The sequence below is a fragment of the Solea senegalensis genome, linkage group LG4 (assembly GCF_019176455.1).
Source record: "Solea senegalensis isolate Sse05_10M linkage group LG4, IFAPA_SoseM_1, whole genome shotgun sequence".
NCBI classification, from domain to species: Eukaryota; Metazoa; Chordata; class Actinopteri; order Pleuronectiformes; family Soleidae; genus Solea; species Solea senegalensis.
In genome coordinates this window covers 2268120-2280845 of record NC_058024.1, presented here as the reverse complement: position 1 = coordinate 2280845, position 12726 = coordinate 2268120, and the positions used below count along the sequence as shown (strand labels likewise).

General features: G+C 40.8%; 1 protein-coding gene across 2 annotated transcripts in view; it reads left to right on the top strand.

Annotated features, from left to right (window-relative positions):
• Positions 1 to 12039, top strand: part of LOC122768347 (butyrophilin-like protein 2) — a 39905-nt gene extending 27866 nt beyond the window's left edge. The window contains exons 4-12 of one of the 2 annotated variants that reach the window (XM_044024278.1): positions 5356 to 5679; positions 6060 to 6392; positions 6910 to 6945; positions 7219 to 7497; positions 7631 to 7777; positions 8234 to 8278; positions 8384 to 8491; positions 9276 to 9326; positions 10353 to 12039. In XM_044024278.1, coding sequence (XP_043880213.1) covers positions 5356 to 5679; positions 6060 to 6392; positions 6910 to 6945; positions 7219 to 7497; positions 7631 to 7777; positions 8234 to 8278; positions 8384 to 8491; positions 9276 to 9326; positions 10353 to 10372 — 1343 coding nt within the window. In that variant the 3' untranslated portion in view covers positions 10373 to 12039. Of the gene's footprint in view, positions 1 to 5355; positions 5680 to 6059; positions 6393 to 6909; positions 6946 to 7218; positions 7498 to 7630; positions 7778 to 8233; positions 8279 to 8383; positions 8492 to 9275; positions 9382 to 10352 lie in introns of both variants that reach the window. The other variant, XM_044024277.1, reaches the window with a different exon arrangement.
• The last annotated feature ends 687 nt before the right edge of the window (positions 12040 to 12726 follow it).

The following is a 12726-nucleotide window of genomic DNA, read 5'->3' as shown; positions in this document are numbered from 1 at the left end:
ATGTCCAGAAACAATGGTGCACCTGTTCTGCTAATGTCTAATGTACCACTTTTTGGAAAGATCTTTCCCGATACATTACTGACAAACTTGTCTCTGATTGTTCTTTGTTGTGGAAAGATGTACTGTTTGGTTCCCACGACAACAAAAATAAAAAGCAGAGTTATACCTAATTAATTTGTTGATCATTCTAGGGAAATATCATATTCACAAAGCCAGTGTTCATTGCCACTTCCGGCAACACGGCCCCCCGAAAAATGACCGCCAGGAATGCTTTGAGTGTAACACAGGAAGTCCGTCTGAGCAGAGCGTTGTTTTTCAACATTCGTTTCGGTATCTCACTATGGGACACGCCCCTACGCGCTTGTCCCCAGAAGCTTTTCTTTCATTACGCCAGTCCTGACTGGCCGGAAGACGTGACGTCTGCCTCCGGAGGAGGAGGGACTCCCTCCTGCTTTATAAGCCTGACGTCACGTCATCTCTTCAGTTTCAGACATGAGAATCGGAACAGAACTTGGACCCTCAGTCCAAGTTCTGAAGACGTTTTCACAAATACTGGAGTATTTACAAATATGGGTATTGAGAAATGGCCTCACCTTTCTACTGAAAACACGCTCGTGTTTGTGCTCGTTTGTTCTCTGGTTTGTTTTGGAGCAACACATCAGGACGAGACTAACGGTGAGGAAACGTTTTACTAAGTTCCCGAGTAAAATGAGCACTTTAATAAACCTGTAATAGTGAACAGGTAAACAAACTCTCGTCTGATTTAAGTCAGTTTTAACCACTTTAAGTTAAAGTGGAGATGGCGAGTTAAAAGTGTACTTTTTAAAACACAGACACAGGGACATGATCATGTTTGTGTCTCATAACTTTCATGTCTACATCCTGAGTTACAGCAACAAGTTTGATTCTTTAACTCGTTCATTTTTCATCGAATGTATTCAGACATTGTTTGTGAAATTGTAATGATCATTATTATTATTGTTAAGGAAGTGACCCTGGTAGAGCTGCAACTAACCCTTATTTTCACAATCACCATAATCTGTCGATTATTTTTGAATAATTCCATAAAATGTAAAGAAAAAGAAAAAAGACTTTATGACATTTAGGCCTGTACCTGTTATATAGCTGTTATGTAGATGCGGAAGTTTACAATGTAAGTACATTTACTGAAGTATTTTTATTTTCAAAAAGTAGATTTTTAACCCTTGAATCAAAAGTTTATTTGACAGTTCAGATTTGAGTAATGTATTTAATATTTTGATTGAATACATAATTGTATTTAAAATGCAGGCCTCACGTCCTTCAGTTCAGATTTGAGTAATGTATTTAATATTTTGATTGAATACATAATTGTATTTAAAATGCAGGCCTCACGTCCTTCTTGTACACTTTTACTTTCACTTTGCTCTGAGCTGAACTCCCAGTTATTTGTGTCCTTGTTTGGTGCAGTGTTGTTTTTGGCAGCCATTTTAGATTTAATCTTAGTCTTTTGGACTTCTACAGTATATGTGATAGATTTCCACTGGACGCGGAACGGCCGCGGCGTGGTTCTGCTTCGTCCTCTCCCAAACGTCTATCCCCACCGGGCGCGTTACGGCAGCGGCGCGGAGCCTTGGGAGCCAGCGGTATTCACGGAAGATCGCGCGATAATCTCGAACGGACGCGAGATCCCGCGATAGACTGTGGCCGTTTCTCAATACTCAAGTTAGCAAGTATGTACTTGCTTACTTGGGAAGTATATACTTGAGAAGTACGCTGGGAGTATATACTTGCCAAGTACGGGAGTACACAAGTATGTGGTTGTTCCTCAATACTCAAGTATGCAAGTATGTATGTATTGTTCTGCTGTTTGAATGGTGGCTGGCGCCAAGTGCTGCAGCCTCATTAGCGCCACCTACGGTGTTGATAAATGAACATATGAAATACTTTTAATAAATGCATATATATGTTGTTATTATATTTACATTTTAAATATTTAACTTCATTTATTAATTTATTTCTATTAAAATATATAATACAATGTGGAAAATAGATATAGTACAGCATTGAGTAGTGTAGTGTATATATATACGTGTACAAATATATACTATTCTACATATCTAATATTTAAATATTATATTTAAATACAGATACAATGACCGTGCGACTTTAATATAAATCTAACATTCAAAGTTGAAATTAAAAAAAAATTAATAATATACAAACTTTCAAACTTTCAGGTCAAAACGTTTCCATCAAAAACAAAATAACACGTCAACAACAAATCTATGGATCACACCGAGCATGTAATGACAGCGACGTCTGAGCCAGCAGATCATTTCATCAGGACAGGCCGAGGTAACGCTGCTCTGTGCCGGGCACAGTGAGCGCCGAGCGCCCACAGAGGCGGAGCTGATCACCTCCGACAAACGTCGCTGCCAAACTATAAATACATCATATCTTCATACACAAACCATATGTTTGAATTCTAAATGACTAATTTCTCGCCTCAAATGATGTTAAAACGTTGTTCCGGGACACAGAAAAATATTTATTTCAGATTGATATTTCTATTATCTACTGCTATGCTCCGCCGAAATGTATTCTGGGATACATGGCCATCCCAAGTACGCTTAAAGTGGACATATTATACCCTATTTCCCCCATTAAAATAGTTCCCTGGTGTCCTAATGAACATGTCAGTGACATGCTTTGGTCAAAATACCATAAGGATGAAGAATCATAGTAGTTCAATAACCCTGCTAAACCCGCCCCTTTCACAACGCTCGGTTTTGTGCATGGTCCCTTTATATGCAAATGAGACACAGGCAAACACACACCCACTTCTTCCAGGGGGTTTCTGATTTGTCCTCTTTACAGCGCTTTACAGCTCTATTCGTCTCCCCCTCCCTCCACTAGCTCTCTGACAATATCAACATGTCAGCGAGAGTGCCGTCACAGGAAGAGACGTCCTACATAAGGATCGAGCCGAACACTGTCCAACTGTAAATCAGTTAAAAACACACAACTGCTGATCGCCACCGCCGATTGCCAGCGGCGCGCTGAATAAACTGTATGTTGCTGTATCAGACCGGAGACTGTGCTCCGGAGACCTCACCACCGCTGACCAGCTCCGGTGCTCCGGCGAGCTGGCGATCAGCGGTGGCGATCACCGTGTAAGCTGTATTTAGTCAGGGGACGTATTTCACCGACGTACAAACACACAAATTGTTAAGAAAAGATCACATAGAGCTCATAACTGACCGATCAGCGGTGCTGCACTCTCTGTGCAGCGGTGCTACACTCTCTGTGTCACCGATAGTCTAAACTGCCGCTGGCGATCAGCTGATCGCCACCGCTGATCGCCAGCGGCGCGCTGAATAAACTGTATGTTTCTGTATCAGACCGGAGACTGTGCTCCGGAGACCTCACCACCGCTGACCACCTCCGGTGCTCCGGCGAGCTGGCGATCACCGTGTAACGCGCTACCGCTGTATCAGACAGTCTCCGGTCTGATACAGCAACATACAGTTTATTCAGCACGCCGCAGTTTAGGCTATCGGTGACACAGAGAGTGTAGCACCGCTGCACAGAGAGTGCAGCACCGCTGATCGTCAGCGGCGAGCTGCATAAACAGCTGATTTATGTGATTGTATCAGCCTGAGTCTGTGCTCCGGTCATGGAGGACGTACTGAACAAATATGTTTAATTAGGACGTGTCAGAATGGTCAGTTATGAGCTCTATGTGATCTTTTCTTAACAATGTGTGTGTTTGTACGTCGGTGAAATACGTCCCCTGACTAAATACAGCGACCGCTGGTCGCAGTCTGATGTGAAGTGGTGCGAACACACAAACACACGTTTGCTGACTTTATCCGGCACATTAGCTTCATATATAAAATCCTCTGTAAAACACTGTGCTCCACTGTGCAGCCACCAACAGCACACTTGTCCCTTCGCGTTGACATAATACCGCTCTTCCTCCCTCGCCTGCACTCTCGCAGGGACAAGGTGGAGCTAAGGTGGAGCTTGCGAAGTAAACGTACTGGTGGGGCGGTAACATTCGCGGTGAAATGCGCATGCTGACGTCATAAGCGCAGGGAATTCAACATCGAGGGTTTTATCGCCTATACTTACACTAAGCGGAACCACGAAAACATGACTGAGTATTGTTTTTCCACACTTTGGCGACTGGTAGGGCCCCCAGAGTCCCAAATATCAGTGATATCCAGGGTTACCCTGGATTTCCACTGGACGCGGAACGGCCGCGGAACTGACTAGCAAACTTCCACATGGTAGAAGCACAATATCGAAAATAGATGGCCAGATCAACAGTTGGATCTCGCGTCCGTTCGAGATTATCGCGCGATCTTCCGTGAATACCGCTGGCTCCCAAGGCTCCGCGCCGCTGCCGTAACGCGCCCGGTGGGGATTGACGTTTGGGAGAGGACGAAGCAGAACCGCGCCGCGGCCGTTCCGCGGCCGTTCCGCGTCCAGTGGAAATCCAGGGTAAGTCAGTTTAGGTTAAAAAAAGTATAGTCTTTTAACAAATCCATGAAGGTCAATAAGTATTGGAGATTGCTGTTGGGCAGAAACATATTATTTCCATATTTCAACTTTTCAACTTTATTTTCCAGCATATTTCAACAGTTTTTTTATGAATTGATGCCCTATTTACAAGAGTGTCACACATAAATGATATCACTTAATTTATGATATTAGCTGCTTATTATAAATTCACAATCTAAGGATCAACACATTACATTACATGTCATTTAGCAGACGCTTTTATCCAAAGCGACTTACAATGGAATCAAGTACCATTAGCCAGGGGTGGAATCGAACTTGCGACCATGATGTCTTTGGTACACAAGGTAGGGTCTTAACCACTGAGCCACTCTACCCCCACATCTGCCTAAAGCAAAGTTTTGCTACTTTTAGTATTATTTATCAAGTTTCTGAGAAGAAAATAATAATTAGCCAAAACGATTATAAAGAAATGCCAAACATTGGCCCAATTAATCTGAGACACTATTAATCTGTCTACCTCTAATTGTTATTTTAATAAAAAGACCTTCACTAACAGTAATGATGATGATAATAATAATCATAATTATATGATCTTGGAGGAATTGGAATCTCTGGTTTTTGACATCACTGTTGAGCTCTCAGGCTAAAGTCAATAGAATGAAGTAGAAACATTTGTGTTCAGTAGTTTTCTATAGATGCATACAGTATAGCAGAGCAGTAAATATTGAACCTTTTACAAATGATTTAACTGCTGCTTTAGAGTAAAAGACGTGTCATGTAAATGTGACCTGATTGCTCTGTTCAAATGTAACCATTCAAATATATTATGTTTTTTTTCAAACCCAGGTGTCTCCAGAACGTACGTCACAGAGGGGGAAGATGCCGTCCTTCACTGTTCTTCTGTAGAAAGCCTTGAGAACACGGTGGTAGACTGGAAGAACCAAAATAAAGAAGTGTTCCTCTACGACAGAGGCTGGCACTACGAGAACGGGCTGCACGGTCAAGATGAGCAGTACATGGGACGAGCGTCACTTTTCTACGACGAGCTGAAGAACGGAAACGCATCCTTGATCCTCATCAACACAAGGATTGAAGACACGGGGACTTACACCTGCATATTTCCACATTTGAGTTCTGGAATCCAAAGGTCCACGGTGGAGCTCATCGTCGGTGAGTCGTCGTCTTTTGTCTTCTCCCTTCAGGGGTCACCACAGCAGGTCACCTCCACCTTCACCTATGTGCTCCCCATAAAGTGTCTGGGTGACGGCGCGCTGCACTCAGGAGTTTTCATACGGTTTATTTTAACGTTATTTAAAATTTAAATAATGGGAATTTGGACATTTGTGCATCGATTCAGAATCGTCCACGTCTGAATCACGATGCATCTAAGAATGGATGTTTTCCCACACTCCTAACTCGTTCATGAACGTCACAGCTCTAGTTGTAAATGCTCATAACGTACATGACCAGGAAATTGTAAGTTTGATTATTTGTTTTGATTGCTCTGTTCAAATGTAACCATTCAAATATATTTGTTCTCTCAAACCCAGGTGTCTCCAGAACGTACGTCAAGGAGGGGGAAGACGTCGTCCTTCACTGTTCTTCTGGAGACAATCAGAGTCTCAAAGACTCACTGATAAGTTGGAAGAACATAAATGGTAAAGACTTGTTCCTCTATGAGCTTGGACATCACACTGAGGACGGCTGGTGCTGTCAGGATGAGCAGTACAGAGGACGAGTGTCACTTTTCTACGACCAGCTGAAGAACGGAAACGCATCCATGATCCTCAGAGACACGAGGATTGAAGACACAGGGATTTACACCTGTGACCTTCCAGGTTTGAGTTCTGGAAGGCAAATATTCGCGATGGAGCTCATCGTCGGTGAGTCGTCGTCTTTTCTCTTCTCCCTTCAGGGGTCACCACAGCAGGTCACCTCCACCTCCACCTTGTCCTCTCTCTAGTGTCCTCTTCACAATGTCATTTTAAGTGATGAAAAACATTTTCCTCCATGTCTGACATTCTGTCCACTAAACAACAAATGGATTAATCAAGAAAATAACGATACCGATATCACAAACTCGAGTATCTACAGATACTTATATTGGTCCGATACAGTCAAACATGACTCAGCTAAAATGATTTCTTTTTTCATTTTGAAAAAAAATGAAAGGGGGTCAGGCCGGTTCAGGCCGGTTCAGGCAGACACTTCATGCTGGTGTGTCGGGTCGAGTTCGGGCTTAAAGACCTGCGGGCTCGTTCAGGCCCCAGAACTCTAAATCCTAGTTTAAGGGCAATCCTCTGTCGACTGTTAACATTAAACAAAATGAATATTATAAAATCCATGGTGTAGCTAACGTTCACTGTAAAAACATTCACTTTTGTGTTTTTTTCCTTTTAGAACGGGTTCTCAGAAACAGAATTGGACTTGAAAAAGGTGAGTGATTATGGTAAATGGTAAATAATAAAATATATATATATACTTGCCCTTAATTGTAATTTGACCATTTTAAATGTATGTAATGACTTATTTTTTAAATGCACCTTTTGTCATGTATGTGTTAAATGAACAGTTTTTGCTTCACGGTCAATTTAAAATAGTTTGACTGATGAGCTGACCCACAGAAAATGGTTCAACGTGTCTGGATGATGGATAACCACAGTGCTGCAGTGGTTTATCATCATGTTATTGTTTTTACTGTGTTTGTAGGAGCCTCTCAGGCGCCAGTCCTCAAGATGGTGAACGTGACAGAGGCCGGCGTGGAGCTCCAGTGTGTGGTCAGAGGTTCTTCATCAAAGCCGAGTGTAGAGTGGCAGACGTGTGAAGGAACCTCTCTTAATTCAGAGGAGCCACTGGTCTCTGAGACACGAGGCCGTTACGACACCACGCTCCTCGTCACTGTGAACGAGACGAAGACCAACTGCTTCCGCTGCGTGGTCAAACAGGAGGACATTTACCACAGGATTGACACTAACATCATTGTGTCAGGTGAGACTCTCCTTAAACACATGTCAGGTCTTCATGTATGATGTTGTTGGTCTTTACCTCGTTGTTATGACCACTGTTCTGCTCATGCTGTCGTCTGTACATTTACATCCTGTTTGTTTTCTCTTTTCTTCAGAGAAACTCTATGAGAAAAAGTCCTCCCACGATACTCAGTCCTCCCACAGCACAGTTGTTCTCGTAGGCATGTTTTTTGCTGGAGTTTTCACACTTGTGTTACTTCAGCTGGTTCTGTATCTGATCTTCACAAGACGCAGAATTCGACGTAAGTTATGAAATATTTGATGGCATTTAAATATTAATTGAGCTGCATCTAACGATTCTTTTCATAATCAATCAGTAAATAATGTTCTACTATTAATCAATGAGTTGTTTGATCCAGAGAATGTCAGAAGATGTTGATCAGTGTTTCCCAAACCTTGATATTGTGACGTCCTCAAATGTCTTATTATGTCCACAAAGCAGCATGTTTCACTTTGAATGGTTTTGTTGTTTTGTGGGAACTCGTTCCCCAAGTTTTCACCGTCGACATACGACAAAATAATTGCAATTATCTAAAGTTTGTCAGATTCTAAATGTTAGATACTTAGAATTATAACTATACTTGTCACATGAAATGGTTGATGTTTATACTCCTGAGTCACTTTGTTGTTGCTTTGATGTGATTTGAGTTTGTGTGTGAATGTCATTAATGTGGAAAACTCTAACTGTAACACAACAGGGAGCATGGAGATGATGAACGTCATATCCAGTAACATGACCTCAGGTAAATATAATGAACGTTTTATGTTTCATTCACTCATTTCACTCACTTTCCTGCTGGTTTGATGTGATTCTGTTTATGAGACGGAATATTTGCTGCTTCTTTTAGATCAAAACATTGGAAACAGAATCACTGACACCAAGAACATTAGGAATGACACAGTGAAGACAGAGGAGGAGACGGAGAAGGAGAAGCGCATGCCCAGTGACACCTCAGGTAAACATGAGCAGGTGTTTCCTGCTTCATCAGTGTTTTTTTTAGTCAGAGAGTGTCGTCACTGAAGAGTCATGAGCGCGACGTCTGACACGAGAATCCGAGCCAACAAAAGTTAAAAGGCTTAAAAATCCTGAAAACATGCGTTCATCTGCAACATTTAGCAAAGCTAATGAGTGAGTGAATGAATGAGAGAGTGAGTGAATGAATGAGTCATGCAGGAAGTACTGAACTATTTTTAATCCACTGATTCTAATGTTTCAGTGAAAACAACTGCTTTACAAGTCACTAGTTTGTGTTTGCGTCACGACAGTCTCACACAGCGGTTGCTATGACGACTCCGCCCTCTTTGAGGAGGAGCTATGAAGCCGTGGAAAACAACGTGACTGATCTACTAGAACTTTTTTACTGAACACAAGCATGAGTTTAAAAACACATTGTCATATCATGTCTCTACTTTTGCACCTAATTATAGAGAATAGCATCAATAAGAGTGTCAATAATTCTCCGTATCAATAATGGTAAAGATACTTTCTGTCGTCTAACTTCAGCAGAACAGAAAATCACTTTCTACTTTCAAATGTTTTCCACACCGCTGTCATGACACACACACAGATGCTGATGCTCAGGCTCAGTGACTGCAGTATTTAATCAAATGTCCTGATGATCCGCTCACATCTGGACATCTGGACGTCCCCGTGTGTCACTACCACAGTGATGTATGTACACTGTAAACATTTATTTGTTGTTGTTAATGTCTATGTTTTATTTTCTCCTTTTTCTACAGCTTCAGCTTCTGACCCCGGGGCCAAAAGGAGAAAGAAATCCGACTTTGAATGTAAAAATAACCCAAACATTATGAAGTTAGTCATATGAGCTTCAAATGTTATCAGGTTTGTGTCTGTAGACGTGTTCGGGGTCGGTCTCTTGTGTCACGTACGAAGTTTCGAGGCGATCGGTCAATGCATGTCGAAGTTACAGGGCACTTCCTGTTTCGTGATCGCCGAACTCCCCATGTTTGCCGTAGCCGCGCCTTTTTGTCTTTGATGTGTCGTAGTACGTTTTTTTATGTTGGTACGATAAATGCCCACTTCCTTATTACGAGTTCCCACCAAGTTTTGTGAAATTTGGTGGAACTTAATTTTGGCTTGCTCCATCCACCTTTGGCCTTAGGAGGCGCTATAGAGCTGTTGTCTGTTCTTCCTTCAGATTATTATAATCTCTGCGGCTTTGCGATCATTTTTGAGCGTTTTTTAACGTGCATAAAAACTCTTGAAACTTAGCATGGAGGTCAGGTCTGGTGAAAATGTGATATTGGCATAGTTCCCCGACCTGTGTGTTGCTCAAGGGCTCTATAGCGCCCCCTATAGTGAAAACAGAGGCAAAATTGAGTTCCACCGAAATTAGGTGGAAAGTTGTAACAGACCAAGACGAAGAAAAAAGTCGACCGTAACCATAGCCTCAACTCAACAGGAAGTCGGCCATTTTGAATTTTGGCGTCCATTTTGCCGATTTGCGCCCTACGTAAATTAACAAAGTCGTCCGAGTGCGTTTGTCGCACCGACATAAAAAACACGTCAAGTCGTACTAGGCGCATCAAAGGTGAAAAGTTGCGGAAAAACGTTTTTACAGTTTCAAAGCAGCGCGACCACGACAACCCTCGCGATTTTTGACCATTCACCACAAAACAGGAAGTGCCCTATGACTTTGTCACACATTGACCGATCGCCTCGAAACATCATACGGGACGCAACACACTGACCCTGAACATGTATATGTTATCTATTAATGTGCATATTTGACGTTGTTTTATGTTATGTTGTTTGTTTATTATGTTTCCTGTGTGTGGGTCTGTGTGTAACAGATTCCAAATGTCGGATCTAAAAGATCGACACAGAGCTGATGGAACAGCAATGAATCGTCCAAAGTGAATTTTATATCTACTTTTATGAAAGTGAACTTAGCTCCAGCTGTCAAACAGGAGAGAAGCTAAAAGCTGCGTCGTTCGCTGTCATCTATAGAATTGTTTTATTTTATATTTTTACTACTTTAATGAAAGAATTTCTACGTTTTTTTAAATATGTTTTTTGAACAGGTCAGTTTTTGTGTCAGTGTAGCCTGAGCTGTGAAAACATCTCTTCTGATGCAATATTCTATATTTACCATGTGTGTGCACTTATTAGTCGTAATTTAGTGCGAGAATTCAAGTAAGTAAATACATAAAAGATGTAGACGAATGTAATTCGTTATTGATGCAAAATACAAAGTCACCTGTGAGGTCGTTATCGTGAGCATCATGAACAGATGCTCGAGCAGTGGTCACCAACATGTCACCTCACTGATCACTCAGTGAAATATCATTGCTGTCGTTTATAAAAACCTGTGCTAATCGTTAGGAGTAATCACTGGAATGAATGTGTTTGCAATTGAATGCATAATATTCATCGTTTAAATGGTGAATTGCATAAGATGTTAATATGGCAGCCGCACACATTATTCTCTACCCTTCAGGTTGTCTCAAAAAGGTTGGTGACCCCTGTGCTAGAGAATTTAAAAATAAACTGTTTGTCCAGACACTTTGAGTGAATTTGCCATAAGGAAACCAGTTTAGAACAGGAACCGGTTTAGAACCAGAAAGTGTTTTATTTGTAATATTTCATGTGTTTTTCTGTCGTTGCTGTGTTTTTAGTGTTTGTTCATCGTTTCACTTTGTCGTCTGCACTAAAATGTCTTTTGTGACGATGATCACGTTGATGTAAATGACTGTTAAAGGTCCACTGTGTAGAATTTAGGGGTCAAATTTAAAGTCCAAGTGGTTCACGTTTATTTTGGTTTCACCTCAGATTGACTGAGAAGTTGATCAGTGAAGGAGATTATTCATAATCAGATTTAAAAAAAAGATAGAAAACTGAACAATGTCATGTCAAATGACTTGAGGTGCCTATATGTCCACAAGGTGGCAGCAGCAGTAAGTGTTCCTCTTGGCTCCATGCACTGTTTAACGCCCTCAAAAGTAACAACATTTACCGGGGTCACTGAATGCATCTCAGTATCGCTCCTCTAAACTCCATTAAATCTACTCACTGGGCCTTTAAAGACACATACAATGTGTTTGCACTGTTACGGTTTATGTATTTAAGGAAAACCCTTAAGCTTCTCTGTATTTCTTGAATGTGAATGGATGGATGGATGAATGTTGACACATTACATTATGTTACATTACATGTCATTTAGCAGACACTTTTATCCAAAGTGACTTCCAATAAATGCATTTCAACATTTGGGTACAAACAAGAGCTCGGAGTAAGTAAGTGCTTCAAGTAAGCCAAACTATAAAGACACGTTTCACTGAAAGTACATTTTTCTGTGAAAATGATTAGGAAGTTTTTAAAAGTCTGCATTTGATGAAAGTCATGCAGACACTGGTTAACCAGAAATAAGTTTTTCATTTTTTGCTTCATTTCTCAGATAAAAAAAATACTTGTGCCTTCTTTATATACTGTGTATCCATTTGTCACTTTAATAATGGGAAATAAATATATTTTACTGCCTCTGTGTTTCTTGAAAACTGAGTGCCAGAAAAACACAAACAATAACTATTTCACTGTCTCTTAAACCGTTTTTCTTGGACACAAATTCAAAGTGCGTTAAACAATAATTCATTGTTGTTCTGACAATGTTTTTACTGTGACGTCAGAAAATGTCCTTCAAACATCAAAAGTATAATAATTAGACATCAACATCTGTGAAACTGTACGAAAGGTTTTTAAAATACACTTCAAACAATGTGTTAACATCGTCATATAGTGAGATAAAAATGTCGCATAGTTGCGCGTCGAAACACGTCAATGTTGTGAAAATGATGACATTTCGTGAAACGTCTAAAAGCAGCATGTTAAAACGACAAAGCAGTCTAAATGTCTTTGTTTTATTTTAACGTCAAATACGTAGAAAGTGTTGTAGTCGAGCGAGACGTCGGAAACGTTAAGAACGTTCCAAACGTGAGGGTTTGGTAAGATGCCAACAACGGTTTATTCTTTTTATATTATTATTTATATTGTATGTCGACATGGAGAAGAAGAAAAATGTCAAAAACGTGAAAATGTCACGTTGGTGAAACCGAGCCAGAGGAAAGAAAGAGAAATAATATCTCTTTGTTTACGTTTATGTGTGAATATTTACTTTACCCCGCCCACATAAAAAAATAAATTAAAAAGCAACTACTGACAAATTGACTG